The 16,929-nt window shown below is 40.7% G+C and overlaps 1 protein-coding gene across 7 annotated transcripts in view; it reads left to right on the top strand.

The window, feature by feature from the left end:
- Positions 1 to 16,929, top strand: part of rerea (arginine-glutamic acid dipeptide (RE) repeats a) — a 527,918-nt gene that overhangs the window by 245,631 nt on the left and 265,358 nt on the right. For all 7 annotated transcript variants that reach the window (XR_015073572.1, XM_085967345.1, XM_085967342.1 and 4 more), the window contains 2 exons: positions 5,238 to 5,334; positions 5,452 to 5,556. Coding sequence is in view for 6 of the 7 variants with exons in the window: in XM_085967345.1 (XP_085823471.1) it covers positions 5,238 to 5,334; positions 5,452 to 5,556 (202 nt within the window). In the remaining variant the exon portion in view is untranslated. The remainder of the gene's footprint in view (positions 1 to 5,237; positions 5,335 to 5,451; positions 5,557 to 16,929) is intronic.

Here is a 16,929-nt window from a genome sequence, read left to right as displayed (position 1 = left end):
GAAAAACAGCTAACATGGTGGTGCAGTGGAAATCTGGGTAATGTACATGTAAGGGAGTGGCAACCTTAAAATACTGTCCTTATTAATGTTACCATATTTTGGATTAGTCTGGCTGGCAAGGGTTTAAGTTGTACAACAAAGTTTCGCCTGTGTTAATCTCATGGATCAGATACACCTGGAAGTGAAATTTGGAATTGATTCTGAAGTAATTGTATTACCAGTTTGACTAAAATTAGAGGTTTTGTTGAAAACAAATTTGCTTGAGAAGGTAAGTTAGTGTGAGGGATCTCTAAATATTCAACTTGAACAGTTAATGGGTTATGTGGAGTACATAGTTCATTTTTACAGACCATTTAATGGATTGCAAGCTATTATTTGCCCTCTTTTTTATATCTGAACTGTCGCATGATTTTTTTCTTAATACAGATTAGTTAAAAAAAAATTTGCTTCCCGTCAGATGTAGTTTAAAAATCTGTAATCATAGTATCCCAATTCCCATTTTACAAAATAAGTTGAAGTTCTAGCCAACTTTTCCCCCCCTCCCCCCACACCCCCGGTCTCTGTTGAACACTGTTTTAAATATTCCACCTGATTGTTTGCCAATATTGTTGTCCATTTTATTTTTTCAAATTCTATTCTTAGCCCCTCAAAAGCATTTTTTCTACTATCCATTAGCCCATATCTTTATCATGCTTATGTCCTTCTCAATTATTATCTTAAAGCATATTATATCATGGTCAGTATTACGTAGATGTTCCCCCTACTTTTACTTCTCTTATCTGCTCTGGTTCATTCCCCAATACTAGATCCAGTAGCAAATCCTCCATTCTTGGACTTCTTACATAGTGGGTTAGAAAGGAGTCCTGTACACATTGTAGGAACTCCATTCCCTTATCCCCTTTACCTACCTCTTCTGGCCAATTAATTTTGGGGTAGTTGAAGCAATCCTGGCTTGAAATATAGCCGTGCCGAGAGTAAATTTCATGCCCGGACCAATTTAAAGACTGTACAAGAACAGTGGCTGGATTTGCAACTGTCACCACTTTGTTCTGCACACCATTAGTTCTACTTCCCATATTGAGGGGAAAATGTTGTTAGAACTTACACCTACACAGTGTGAAATGTGCATGTACAGAAGAAATTGTGCCTCTCGGGTTGTCAATTTAAGTCAAAAGTATAAATGAGGACTTGGCTTGGATTAGAAAACTGAGTTGTCTGTATAAACCTGTACAAGCTGGACGGGCTACACCTCGGCAGAACCGGGACCAATATCCTCGCAGGGGGGTTTGCTAGTGCTGTTGGGAAAGATTTAAACTAGTTTGTCAGGGGGTTGGGAACCTAAGTGTGGGCCCAGAACAGAGAGAAACAAAGCTGGAAGTGCAAGTTAGAAAAGTAGTCAGCAAAACTAGTAGGGAGCAGAAACAAAGGCCAACAGTAAAGAGGGTCAAAGTGCAGAAAAATATTAAACAGGTAAAGTTGAAGGCACTTTATCTAAATGCACGTAGCATTCGCAACAAGGTGGATGAATTAATGGCACAAATAGAAGTAAATGGGTATGATGTAATTGCCATTACAGAGACATGGTTGCAGGGTAACCAAAGCTGGGAACTGAATGTTCCAGGATACTCAACATTTAGGAAGGACAGACAAAAAGGAAAAGGAGGTGGCGTAGCGCTGTTAATAAGGGATGAGATCAGTACGGTAGAGATAAAAGATCTTGGCTCGGCAGATCGTGATGTAGAACTGGAATCAGTTTGGGTGGAGCTAAGAAATGGCAAAGGGCGGAAAACATTGGTGGGAGTTGTTGATGTGCCACCAAACAGTAGTGGTAATGTAGGGCACAGTATCAATCAAGAAATTAGAAGTGCATGTAACAAGGGCAATACGGTAATCATGGGGGACTTTAATCTACATATTGACTGGGCAAATCAAATTACCACTAATGGTGTGGAGGACGAATGCTTGGAATGCATGCGAGATGGTTTCCTGGATCAGTATGTGGAGGAACCAACCAGGGAACAGGCTATTTTGGATCTGGTACTGTGTAATGAGAAAGGACTAATCAATAATCTTGTGGTAAAGGGGCCTTTAGGGACAGGTGACCATAATATGATTGAATTTTACATTAAGTTTGAGTGATGTAGTCCAATCTGAAACTACGGTCTTCAATCTAAACAGAGGAAACTACAAGGGTATGAGGGACAAGTTGGCCATGGTAGATTGGGAGACTACACTAAAAGGTATGAAGGTGGACATACAATGGCTAACATTCAAGGAAATAATGCATAATTTGCAACAAACATATATTCCTCTAGGGCATAAAAACCCAAAAGGAAAAGTGATCCAACCATGGCTAACAAAAGAAATTAAAGCTAGTATTAAGTCAAAGGAGGAAGCTTATAAAGTTGCCAGAAAAAGCGGTCAGCCTGAGGATTGAGATCTTTTTAGAAATCAGCAAAGGGGGACCAAGAAATTGATAAAGAAAGGGAAAATGGAATATGAGCCCAAACTAGCAAAATATATAAAAACAGATTGTAAAAGCTTCTATAGGTATGTGAAAAGGAAAAGACTGGCGAAGGCAAATGTAGGTCCTTTACAGTCAAACAGGAGAATTTATAATGGGGAATGAGGAAATGGCAGAGAAATTAAATAAATACTTTGTTTCTGTCTTCACGGAGGAAGACACAAAAAACCTCCCAGAAATACGAGAAAACCAAGGGTGTGGCGAGAATGAGGAACTTAAAGAAATTATTATTAGTAAAAAAACAGTAATAGCAAAATTAATGGGACTAAAAATCGACAAATCCCAAGGACCGGATGACCTACATCCTAGGGTTTTGAAAGAGGTGGCCATTGGGACAGTGGACGCATTGGTTGTCATCTTCCAAAATTCTATAGATTCTGGAACGGTTCCTGCAGATTGGAGGATAGCAAATGTAACCCCGCTATTTAAGAAGGAGGGAGAGAGAAAACGGGGAACTACAGACCTGTTAGCCTCACATCAGTAGTTGGGAAAATGCTGGAATCTATTATAAAGGATGCAATAACTGGGCACTTGCTATTAATTTCTAAGATTGGGCAGAGTCAACATGGATTTATGAAAGGGAAATCCTGTTTGACAAACCTATTGGAGTTCTTTGAGGATGTAACTAGTGGAGTAGACAAAGGGGCACCAGTAGATGTGGTGTATTTGGATTTTCAGAAGGCCTTTGATAAGTTCCCACACAAGAGGTTGGTGAACAAAATTAGGGCGCATGGAATTGGGGGTAATATACTAGCATGGATTGAGAATTGGTTAACAGACAGAACACAGAGTAGGGATAAACGGGTCTTTTTCAGGATGGCAGGCTGTGACTAGTGGGGTACCACAAGGATAGGTGCTTGGGCCCCAGCTATTCACAATCTATATCAATGATTTGGATGAGGGGACTAAATGTAACATTTCCAAATTTGCTGATGATACAAAACTAGGTGGCAGTGTCAGTTGCGAAGAGGATGTGAAGAGGCTTCAATGGGGACCTCGACAGGCTCAGTGAGTGGACGAGAACATGGCAGATGGAATATAATGTGGATAAATGTGAAGTTATCCACTTTGGTAGAAAAAACAGAAAGGCAGAGTATTTCCTAAATGGTGAAAGATTGGGGAATGCAGATGCTCAAAGGGACCTGGGTGTCCTTGTACATGAGTCACTGAAAATGAATGTGCAGGTGCAGCAAGCCAATAAGAAGGCAAATGGTATGCTGGCCTTCATTACAAGAGGATTTGAGTACAGGAGTAAAGAAGTCTTACTCCAATTATATAGGGCCTTGGTGAGACCATACCTGGAGTACTGTGTACAATTTTGGTCTCCTTACCTAAGGAAGGATATACTTGTCATAGAGGGAGTGCAACAAAGGTTCACGAGATTGATTCCTGGGATGGCGGGACTGTCGTATGAGAAGAGATTGAGTAAACTAGGCCTGTATTCTTTTGAATTCAGAAGAATGAGAGGGGATCTCATTGAAGCATACAAAATTATTACAGGGCTTGATGGGGTGGATGCTGGGAGAATGTTTCCCTTGGCTGGGGAGTCTAGAACCAGGGGCACAGCCTCAAGTTAAAGGGAGGGCCATTCAGGACTCAGATGAGAAGAAATTTCTTCACACAGAAGGTGGTGAATCTTTGGAATTCTCTACCCCAGAGGGCTGTGGAGGCTCAGTCATTGGGTATATTCAAAACAGAAGTCGATAGATTTCTGACTAGTAAAGGCATCAAGGGATATAGCGATAGGGCCGGTGAATGGAGTTGAGGCAGAAGATCAGCCATGATCTTATTGAATGGCGGAGCAGGCTCGAAGGGCTGAATGGCCGACTCCTGCTCCTATTTCTTATGTTCTTATAAACAAGGAATGTGCAAAAACTGAACCTTGGCTGGGATTCTCCTATAGAAGGCAAATGTGTCTGTGTTAGATGGGTTATTGGGGTGGGAGTGGGGCAAATGGGGCTTATTCTGTAGAAACCAAGTGCACCTCCTCCCGACGACAGGATGACGTCCACATTGGAATGACGCCACAAGTTAGAAGGCCCATTAGTGATGGTCTCTTAAATGATGATCTTAAAATTGAAGTAATCAAGTTTCAGTCTCAAATAAATGTGACATTAATTAGCACCTAGCTAATATTTGATCAGAGTTTTTGTTCAACGAATGAAGATAAATTTTTGGTGCCATGTTCAATTTTTAAATTAAAAGTTCAGTACGATTTTGAATGGTTGCCTAACTTGAAAAAATGATTGGGTGATTTTAACTTTTTAAAGCAAGAAAATGTTCTAGATATTGAAAAATTGGAGCTTAATAAAACATTGTATTTGCTCAAAATCAGTTCTAATTGCTAATCTGATTGGAGTAAAAAGAATTGATGAAGAAAATGGTGGAAAATTGCAACAAAGATTTGTACAAGGACTTTTATAAGGGACAGATATAGAAAAGTTTACAGTATTTTTTAATTCCTATACAAATTTCACTCTGATTCCGAGCTGCCATCTCAAGGTCACTTCTGATCAGGCTCTTTTGTTATGACTTGTTTTGATTTGACAAAGCCTGTTATTTTCAATGTATTTTCATCTGTCATAAGATTATCGTAACTCTTCCCCTTGGGGAACTCTCTTTTTTATCAGTGTTCAATTATATTAGCATTTTTAACATTTATCCTACATCTGAATTTTTGAATTTACATTCATAATAATTGCATTTCCTGTAGATTCTGGCCGTGAGCTTGTGATCACAGACCCAGTAATTAGGAGTCGGGAACTCTTCATTTCGGATTATGTAGACACCTACCATGCTGCAGCACTCAGGCAAGTTTGAGTCATTAATGTGATGGTTTGTTTGAATAAAGCTGCAAGATTGAAATGCTAATTGGTTTTAAAGTATTTCATGACAACATCAATTATATATATTTTTTTTCATTTCAGAGGGAAATGCAATATTATACATTTTTCTGACATATTTGCTGCCAGAGAGTTTAAGCCACGACCGAACCAATTTTTTTATATTCTGGGCTATAACCCAGAGACAAGGTAAGGAGTTAATGCTTATTTTGACAGAAGTTGTGTACAAATGCTCTTAGCATTATTTAATCAAATATACAAGATGCCTCTTTGCCTGTTTTCATAACAAAGCATTTGAAGACGAGAGAGACTTTGTGAAGGATATAAACCAGCTAGCTAAACTGAAGGAAAAAATATTTTTAATCTAATGAATGGAATAGTCACTTTAAAATCTACGTATAAATATCCCCCTGATTAGTGCTATGTTATGTTAAAGGTGACGAGTTTTGCAGCTAGCTACTTCTCAAGGTACTGCATCCTCTCTCTTCTCCACCCCCCCTCGCCTTCATCTCCCTAAGTCCCACACTGATCACATCCAACACCACTTTAAGCAGCTGGGCAGGAGCAGCCCAAGTGCAAGCGTCCCGACCTGTGTAGTTAATATGCTGGGCTTCCGTTTTGCTGCATCTTACAGCAGTTCAGGGGAGACTTGGAAGTCACCGGAGTGGGGAAATTAAATCTGCGTCCCACCATTTCATGGATCTGTACTTTAATGCTTTACAAAGTCAGCAAGATACGCTCAGCACTATTGCAAGTGGTTTAAAATTTTCATTTGGTTTGTTCTTTTTCCTTCAGAGATCTGGTTAGTATAAGAAGTTGCTGTGGGATTTGTCACTGTGCTTCATGTTAGCACTGAGATTTCAGTGAAGCCTGATGTAGGGCATGTGAAACTTTTGTACTATTGCACTTGAACTGTGGAAAACAGCAGCACAATTACAGATTTTGAACTTCCAAACGTTGTGGTGGCCATTTTGAGTTGTATAATGCTAACGGGAAGCACTGATATATTCACTCATGGGATGTGGGCGTCGCTGGCAAGGCCAGCATTTATTGCCATCCCTAATTGCCCTTGATGGTTACAGTTCACCAGTGGTTAGTGTAATTAATATTATATCGAAAGCATACTGATGCAGCATTAAAGTTTATTGGTTCAGGTGTTATTTTCCAATAGTGTATTGGTACCAATATGCTAAATGGCCTTCAGGACAACATTGTCTATACAACCGTTTTCTAAAGCTGCAATTTTATGGACGGTGATTCCAAGTGGTTTCATGCTTTGACTGTATATGCTGTAAATAATTCATGAAAAGTTCCTTGTACCCTGAACCAAGGCAACCTGTTAGTATTGTGCATCTTACTATAGTGAGTTGAGCAGTTTAAAAATGTTATACTTCTTTGTAGTCACTGGTACATTTCAGATCTTTTGTAAATAAAGTCTGCTCAATGTGCCATTTCTTGAATATTCCAGAATAACTTTATGACCCTGTAAGTGTAACGAACCCCAAAAGTTTGAGTTTAAAAACTGCTCTAAATTGTCCGTAAGCCTTTACGCCCATATTTAAAAAAAAATTGAATCAATACAGTAGAAGACCTGCCACTTAATGAGAGAGTCTATTATCAATTGTTTGGCTAAATGGAACCATGTGAAAATAGAGTTTCACCAAGGGTGGAGGAAAAATTAGAGCCCTTCGCTTGATATGCATTATGGTTGCATCCTGTGACAAAGTATGCTGCCTGATTCCACCCAACCCTGCTAACTATTTCTGACCCATATGTAGGAGGAAGAAAGATGCAAAAAGCCTCATGTAACATTGTTTTTCAAACACTCCAATGCAGGGAATGTATTGCTCCCAGAGGAGTCCATGTTGTACTTGTTGAAAAAAAACCCACACCTTTTTTGGGATTTTACACTGGATCATGTTTAAATCACTTCATGAAAACCAAAAAATCATGAGCTTTTATAGCCTAGAAGGAGCTAATTTGGGTCATCGTGACTGCGCTGGCTCTGTGCTAGAGTAATCCAAAACTAATCCCATGCTCTATTCCCCTAATTATACTGGATATCCAATTTACCTTTGAAATATGCAATGGTACCTGTCCTAAATGATATTTAGTGATGCCAAAATTAGAGTACTAAAGTCTTGTATAAATTTATCATTATTCCTTTACTCTTGTACTCACTGCCCCATTTATAAAATTCAAAAATACTGTTGGCTTTTTGTGTGACTTTATTTGCATGCAATTGCACGTTCAGGGAATTATGTATTTGAACCCCTACGTGTGTCTCTTTATCTTTCTGCATCTTTCCAGTGAGAGTATATTCCCATTCCTTATTTTTCCTCCCAAAATGTATTAGCTCACAGGTATCCACATTAAATTGCATCTGCTGCATGTTTGCCTAACCTGTCTGCATTCCTGAAGTCTTTTACAATCCTTGTTGCTTTTTGCCATTCTGCCTACTTTTGTGTTGTCAGCGAATTTCGAGGTTGTGCACCCTCTCCCAATGACCATATGTACACTGAAAACAATATTCTGGTACAGCACTTCGAACCCTTCTCCAATCTGAGCAGCACTTGTTTACCCTAACTGTTAGTTTCCCATCTGCAGAACAACTTTCTATCCATGCTACACTTCCTTGTGCGCCACACAGTTGAGTTTTTCTGACCAGCCTCTCTTGAGGCAATTTATGGAATGTCTTCTGAAAATCTACAGTATTCCCTTTATCTATCCAACTGGTCACTTCTTCAAAAAAAAACTTCAGTAAATATGCCAAGATAGCTGTGATGGCAGGCAATTAACATGTTGTCCAGTCAGCTGACAAAGACCCTATTCAACAGAACAACACCAATGAGTCTGCATCCAGTCAGCATATTACAGGAAACTTTCGATTAACCGGCCCCTAAATAACCGGTATTTGTCGGTTAACCGGCAAAATTCAAGAGTAGGTTCAGGTAAGTTTTATTACTTTTTTTACTCCATTTGTTGCTGTGCAAGGGTGTAGCTGCAGCTGTTGCTAAGCTACAGAGACGCTTGCAACTTGTGCCAATTGTTCTGAAGCTGAACAGGGTTTGTTGCTTTATACGGAGCTCTCAGCTCCGTATCTTTTACTATAGCGTTCGGTTATCCAGAATTTTCGATGAACCGGCACCATGTCGGTCCCGTCTGTGCCGGATAAAAGGAAGTTTCCTGTAAACTCCCCTTTGACGGAAACCAAAACCCATATTAATTGACATCAGTCTACCAGACCTTGTAAAAACAACTAAAAGAGACCAGCTTTAACCTTGTGTAGCCATCGGTAAAGAATCTAAAGGAAAATGATACAATTGAAATTGCAATACCGCAGCAGAAATGACATCTTGGGAAGTTCCACACATGCAAAATTTTGTTGAGGTGGACAGAAATCCAATGACCTTGCAGATCCTGCCGGTTACCCTCGTGGGCCTCTTGGACGCCAGGCATACCAGTTTGAGAACTCACATGAAGTGCAAAAATAGTGCTCTGTGGTAAGTGTAAGCTCTGTTTAAGGATGTGGCTTTTATTTTATTTTTCCTCTGATATTCAATCCTCCCCCCTCCTCCGGACACTCGCGCAGTGTAATTTGTTATGCTGTTTTTTCACTACACCTACCATTGCCGCACCAATCACACTTAAGTTACAAGGTGAGCGAGAAGTATTGCTGTGGAGTGGGGGAAGTCAGTGGTCCACGCATGCAGTGTGTTATTTATTGGCCTCCGAGTGCAAGCTGTTTCTACAGATTGAATACAGCTGACAGGTTGCTCAGCTTTTCCTGATCAGCAGAAATGAAAAATAAGTCTGCTGTGATGCCGGAATTCTTTTCAAGGTTTTAAGAAGCACAGTATAATTGGCCCCTGGTGTGCACAAAGAAAAAGCAAAGCAGGATATCACCTGTTGGAGACGATATTGCTTATTCCTGAACTGGCAGGTTTAATAGCTTTTCTGACACTCGCATCAGAGCATAAAGCACTTCAAGGTCATTTTTTTAAATGTGTATCGCAAAATGTTCAACTCGTTGATGATCATGTATAGAGCAGAATATGACCTCGCTACATTCGCTGAAGTGGATGTCTGAAACAAAGCTTTTGGCAGTTCGGTGAAACCTATTTTGGCTTGTTGGAACATTACCCTGGGCCTCGCTCAACTCGGGAGGGAGCTATTGTTCTTTCAGTGTTTAGGCAGTAGAAACACCAGTGTAGTGATTTGATACTACTTCGCTGGTATCCCTTTCCACATCTGTATTGTTGGAGTGAAAAACATATAAATTGCTACTGATGCACTAATGTAGTCATTTCCAAAGCATAAAGCTGCTTTAACATAGGACCATTTTAACATTGGTAAAGCAACACATTAACTCCATACTTTAAATTATTTGGCAGTTTTTCATCAAACTTTTGGGATTATTTACCTACTGGAGATGTCAGTTGTGGATCAGTGGTAACACACTCGCCTCTTAGTCAGAAGGTTGTGGATTCAAACCTTACACAAGAGACTTGAGCTCATAATCTAGGCCGATATTCTACTGCAGCACTGAGGGAGTGCTGCACTGTCAGAGGATGTAGTCTTTCAGATGAGACGTTAAACTGAGACCCCGCCTCCCCTATCAGGTGAATTCGAAGATCGCACGGCACTGTGCAAAGAAGAGCAGGGAGTTATCCTAGTGTCCTGGCCAACATTTATCTCTCAACCAACACCACCAAAACAGATTATCTGGCCATTTACCTCATTGCTGTTTGTGGGACTTTGCTGTGCACACATTAGCTGCCGCCTTTCCCTACATTACAACAGTGACTACATTTCAAAATGGTACCGCTTTGGGACTTCCTGAGGTCGTGAAAGGTGCTATAAAAATATAAATGCAAATGCAAGTTTTCTTTCTTTTACTCAGATCTGCAGTGGTGAAACTGGTGCAGATTTTAGGCTGATAAATGATTCAAGCCTACAGCATGCCAGTGTAAACAAGGCAAGCATGGACTTACTGGAATCTGCACCTGCGGCTGGACGTATCTAAAAGGACGTAGTTGTTCACTCTTTATTTTAAAAATACTTTATGGCATTTTTACCCAGCTTTGAGAACCTTAATGTCATCTGATTTTAAGTAATTAAAAAATTGCTGCACTGAAAATCACACACATGCCCTGAAATAGATTGTGGAAGTTGTTAATCTACTTCGAGCTGTTGGAAGCACTAGTGGTTTGAACATGACCTCTTTTAAATAAAGACTATACTTTGTGCTAATAAATCTTACAAAGACTTAATATAAACTGTGCATGATATAAACTGTTCTAAAAAGCAACAATGCCTGTGCCACAAACAGTTCAGCAAACGCAAATGTATTGGCAGCATAATCTGTTAACAGGATCGGCAGTAATTTAAAATTTTTTATTTTTTCATGGGATGTGGGTGTCGCTGGCAAGGCCAGCATTTATTGCCCATTCCTAGTTGCCCTCGAGAAAGGTGGTGGTGAGCCGCCTTCTTGAACCGCTGCAGTCCGTGTGGTGAATGTGCTCCCACAGTGCTGTTAGGGAGGGAGTTCCAGGATTTTGACCCAGCGACGATGAAGGAATGGCGATATACTCCCAATTCAGGATGGTGTGTAAGAACATAAGAAATAGGAGCAGGAGTGGGCCAATCGGCCCCTCGAGCCTGCTCCACCATTCAATAAGATCATGGCTGATCTGATCCTAACCTCAAATCTTCTATCACTCTGCATCCACCCGAACCCATGTGATCTCCCGGGAGAGGCGAAAAACCAGATAAAGACCCAATGGCCAATTTGGGAGAAAAAAATCTGGGAAATTCCTCTCCGACCCATCTAGGCGATCGAAATTCTTCCAGGAGATCACTCTGTCCCTATATTTTCTGCAGTACTTACCTTCTGTAAAGGCGATCTCCACCCCAGCCAGGAACAGGAATAAAACCATCTCCTGAAATCTAACACAGAATTAGAACACAGTAGGAGCAGAACAAGGCTACACGGCCCCTGGGCCCACTCCACTACCCACAGGGCCATGACCATTCCGAACCTAGACTCATGTCCAATTTCCTGCCCGCTCCCCGTAACCCTTAATTCTCTTTACTTCTAGGAAACTATCTATTTCTGTTTTAAATTTATTTAATGATGTAGCTTCCACAGCTTTCTGGGGCAGCAAATTCCACAAACCTACCACCCTCTGAGTGAAGAAGTTTCTCCTCATCTCAGTTTTGAATGAGCAGCCCCTTATTTTAAGATTATGCCCCCTAGTTCTAGTTTCACCCATCATTGGGAACATCCTCACCGCATCCACCCGATCAAGCCCCTTCACAATCTTATATGTTTCAATAAGATCGCCTCTCATTCTTCTGAACTCCAATGAGTAGAGTCCCAATCTACTCAACCTCTCCTCATATGACCACCCCCTCATCCCCGGGATTAACCGAGTGAACCTTCTTTGTACTGACTCGAGAGCAAGTATGTCTTTTCTTAAGTATGGACACCAAAACTGTATGCAGTATTCCAGGTGCGGTCTCACCAATACCTTGTACAACTGCAGCAATACCTCCCTGTTTTTATATTCCATCCCCCTAGCAATAAAAGCCAACATTCCATTGGCCTTCTTAATCACTTGCTGCACCTGCATACTAACTTTTTGAGTTTCGTGCACCAGGACCCCCAGATCCCTTTGTACTACAGTACTTTCCAGTTTCTTGCTCTATGATTTTTCCTGCCAAAGTGCATAACCTCACACTTTCCAGTATTGTATTCCATCTGCCAAATCTCTGCCCACTTACTTAGCCTGTCTATGTCCCTTTGCAGGTTTTTTATGTCCTCCTCACTCACTACTTTCCCTCCCATCTTTGTATCATCTGCAAACTTTGATATGTTACACTCGGTCCCCTCCTCCAAATCGTTAATATAGATTGTAAAGAGTTGGGGACCCAGCACTGACCCCTGCGGAACACCACTAGTTACTGGTTGCCAATCTGAGAACGAACCATTTATCCCAACTCTCTGCTTTCTGTTAGAGAGCCAATCCTCCACCCACGCCAGAATATTACCCCCAATCCCGTGATTTTTTATCTTGAGCAATAATCTTTTGTGTGGCACCTTGTCAAATGCCTTTTGGAAGTCTAAATACACTACGTCCACTGGTTCCCCTTTATCCACCCTGTATGTTACTTCCTCAAAAAACTCAAGCAAATTTGTCAAACATGACTTCCCCTTCATGAAACCATGCTGAGTTTGTCCTATTAAATTATGTTTATCCAAATGTCCCGTTACTGTCTCCTTAATAATGGACTCTAACATTTTACCAACCACAGATGTTAGGCTAACAGGTCTATAGTTTCCAGCCTTCTGCCTACTACCCTTTTTAAATAAGGGTGTTACATTAGCAGTTTTCCAATCTGCCGGGACCTTTGCTGAGTCCAGTGAGTTTTGGAAAATTATTACCAATGCATCCACAATCCCTACCGCTACTTCCCTCAAGACCCTAGGATGCAAGCCATCAGGTCCAGGGGATTTATCCGCCTTGAGTCCCATTATTTTACCAAGTACCACTTCCTTAGTGATTTTAATCGTATTTAGTTCCTCCCTCCCTAGAGCCCCCTGTTTGTCCAGTGTTGGGATATTCTTAGTGTCCTCTACTGTAAAGACTGATACAAAATAATTGTTCAGTGTTTTTGCCATCTCCATGTTTCCCACCATTAATTTCCTGGTCTCATCCTCTAAGGGACCAACATTTACTTTAGCCACCCTTTTTCTTTTTATAGAACTATAGAAACTTTTACTGTCTGTTTTTATATTTTTTGCTAATTTACTTTCATAATCTATCTTCCCTTTCTTAATCAATCTTTTAGTTATTTTTTGCTGTCTTTTAAAGACTTCCCAATCTTCCATCCTCCCACTAGATTTGGCTACCTTATATGCCCTTGTTTTTAGTCGGATACTATCCTTAATTACTTTACTTAGCCACGGATGGCTATCTTTTCTTTTACACCCTTTTTTCCTCAGTGGAATATATATTTTTTGGAAGTTGTAAAATAACTCCTTAAATGTACACCACTGATCATGTACCGTCTTACCCTTTAATCTATTTTCCCAGTCCACTCTAATTAATTCCGCTCTCATACCTTCATAGTCTCCTTTATTCAAGCTCAGCATGCTTGTTTGAGATCCAACCTTCTCACCCTCTAATTGAATATGGAACTCAACCATGTTATGGTCACTCATTCCAAGGGGATCCTTTACTAGGACATTTTTAATTAATCCTGTCTCATTACACAGGACCAAATCTAAGGTTGCTTGCCCCCTGGTCGGTTCAGTTACATACTGCTCAAGAAACCCATCCCTAATACACTCAATGAACTCATCCTCAAGGCTGCTCTGCCCAATTTGATTTGTCCAGTTAATATGATAATTAAAATCCCCCATAATTATAGCTGTTCCCTTATTACAAGCCTCAACTATTTCCTGATTAATACTCCGTCCAACAGAGTTGCAACTGTTCGGAGGCCTATAGACTACACCCACTAGTGTTTTTTTCCCCTTATTATTCCTTATCTCCACCCAAACTGTTTCACTATCCTGCTCCTTTGACCCAATATCATTTCTCTATTATAGTGATTCCTTCCTTTATTAACATAGCCACCCCACCTCCTCTCTCTTCCTGCCTGTCCTTCCTGATTGTTAAATAACCTGGTATGTTTAATTCCCAGTCATGGTCACCCTGCAGCCATGTTTCTGTAATGGCCACAAGATCATACCCATATGTCATTATTTGTGCCGTTATTTCATTCATTTTGTTACGAATGCTACGTGCATTCAGATAAAGAACTTTCAAATATGTTTTGTAACACTTAGTTCCTGTTTTTTCCCTTTTTAGTACTTTACTTTTTACTCCATACCTTCTGTCCCTTCCTGACACATTCTGTTTTTTTAATTCCCCCACTGCTACCTAAGCCTATGACCTTCTCTGTTGTCATTTCTATTATTTGCTCTCTAGAAACCTCCCCCCCACTAATTAGTTTAAAGCCCTCTCTACAGCCCTAGTTATATGATTCGCCAGGACTCTAGTCCCAGCACTGGCCAAGTGGAGTCCGTCCCAACAGAACAGCTCCCTCCTGTCCCAGTACTGGTGCCAGTGTCCCAAGAAGCAAAACCCATTTCTCCCACACCAGTCTTTGAACTTGGAGGTGGTGGTGTTCCCTTGCCCCTGCTGCCTTTGTCCTTTTAGGTGGTAGAGGTCACGAGTTTGGGAGGTGCTGCCGAAGAAGCCTTGGCGAGTTGCTGCAGTGCATCTTGTAGATGGTACACACTGCAGCCACGGTGTGCCGGTGGTGGAGGGAGTGAATGTTTAAGGTGGTGGATGGGGTGCCAATCAAGCGGGCTACTTTGTCTTGAATGGTGTCGAGCTTCTTGAGTTAGAAACCTCGCTATCTGCGAATCTTCTTGATGGGGGTGGGAGGGAATGGGTCTGTACAGGTCAAGTGTAAAAGGTACATTGTTTATAGGTGGACTGAGAGCAGCTCGTACCCAAACGAATAAAAGTGGAGGCACATGACAACCATTGCCAGTTGCAGCCATATGCTTTTGTCAGCAGCAGTATTGCTACGACAACAACAACAACAATTACTTGTATTTATATAGCTTGAAAGACCACCTCCCGACTCAGTTCTTGACTCTTATGGTGCCAGTGTCACTACTACTTGTATTGTACCGCTGTGAACAAAGTTTGGGCTGCTGATGGCAGCGGTACTGTAATACAAATGGGGTATTATATGAAGCATGGTGCAGGAGGTGCTGAAACAGGAGACATCTATCATATGCAATAATGTTGGAAATAGAGACCATCAAAGACTGATTGTATAATTTGCATCAGTCTAAAGTAGTTTTGGTTGCACATCAACACAAAATAATAATTCAGAAGACTACAGAACACACTAACACCCTGAGGTGTGAACACCCTTGAACAGACCATCTCGCACTGGTTTGAGTTCCTATCCTAATGATATACAGTATAGTGCATGTGTTATTATAGTGCTGTTCCCAGCATGTTATTTTCAGTGAAAGCTTATTTATTCAAAAAGTACCTACGAAGAGCACTGTATTGTCTAATTTCCTACATTACAACAGTGACTACACTTCAAAAAAAAAAGTACTTCATTGGCTGTAAAGCGCTTTGGGACGTGAAAGGTGCTACATAAATGCAAGTCTTTCTTTTAAGTTTGCAATGTGGCTTTAAAATAGTTTTAGCTTGTAGAGATAAAAAGAAAAAGTTGGAAATCTGAAATGAAAATAGAAAAAATGTATTTGTGAGCATCTGAAAAGAGAAGAAGGCAGGTACAGGTTAACCTATCTTTTCCCTTTTCACACACTGAAAGACATTGGTATAGTGGTTGTTTAGCTTAGCATGCTTATTTGAGTCAAGTTTGAGGGTTCAAACCCCACTCCAGGACTTGAACACAACTAAGGTGACAGTTCAGTGCAGTGCTGAGGGAGTGCTGCCTTGTCGGAGGTACTATCTTTTCGGTGAGGTGTTGAACCACACAGGTGGATGTTAGATGGTACAATTTGAAGAAGAACAGGGAGTTCTCTTGTTGTCCTGGCCAACGTTTCTCCTTTGCCGGAATTTGCTGTGAGCAAAATGGCTACTTTTTTTGCCTACATAGCAACAGTGACTTAATTTCAAAAGTAATTTCTTGGATGTCAGGTGCATTGGAACATCCTTAGGCTGTGATAAGGTGCTGTATAGATGTGTCAGCTGTGGCTCAGTGGGCAGCACTCTTGCCTCTGAGTCAGAAAGTTGTGGGTTCAAATCCCACTCCAGGGACTTGAGCACAAAAGTCTAGGCTGACACTCCCAGTGCAGTACTGAGGGAGTGCTGCACTGTCAGAGGTGCTGTCTTTCGGATGAGACGTTAAACTGAGGCCCTGTCTGCTCTCTCAAGTGGACATAAAAGATCCCATTGCACTAATTTGAACAAGAGCAGGGGAGTTTTTATCCCCGGTGTCCTGGCCAATATTTATCCCTCAATCAGCATCACTAAAACAGATTATCTGGTCATTATCACATTGCTGTTTGTGAGAGCTTGCTGTGCGCAAATTGGCTGCCACGTTTTCCTACATTACAACAATGACTACACTCCAAAATAAGTACTTCATTGGCTGTAAAGCACTTTGGGACGTCCGGTGGTAGTGAAAGGTGCTATATAAATCCAAATCTTTCTTTGTTTATAAGTTTTTACCTTCGCTGTATTTCTGCCATTTTCAGTTTTGATACTGGTTTATCGTTTATCTTTATACACATTTTGACACCTTCAGATTTTATGATTTTTAATGTTTTGCTTAAAGAAAACTATTGAAGTCCATGTTCATAAATCCTCCTCTTCCTCATTCTATTCAAGTTTTTTGCTTCTTTCTTGCGTTTGTAACTTTCCCTACCCCTTAATATGTCTGAAAATAGGGCTGACATCTGTAAGCTATAAAGTTTAATAACTTAAAGACATGGAAAATGAGAACAGGATGAATTTTGTTTTTTCATTTAGCCTATGTGGGCCCATTATTATT

The sequence above is a fragment of the Somniosus microcephalus genome, chromosome 25 (genome assembly GCF_052327205.1).
Source record: "Somniosus microcephalus isolate GS21.2 chromosome 25, FLI_Smic_1.0, whole genome shotgun sequence".
NCBI classification, from domain to species: domain Eukaryota; kingdom Metazoa; phylum Chordata; class Chondrichthyes; order Squaliformes; family Somniosidae; genus Somniosus; species Somniosus microcephalus.
The sequence above is the reverse complement of the archived record's forward strand: the minus strand, read 5'-3'. Positions and strand labels throughout refer to the sequence as shown.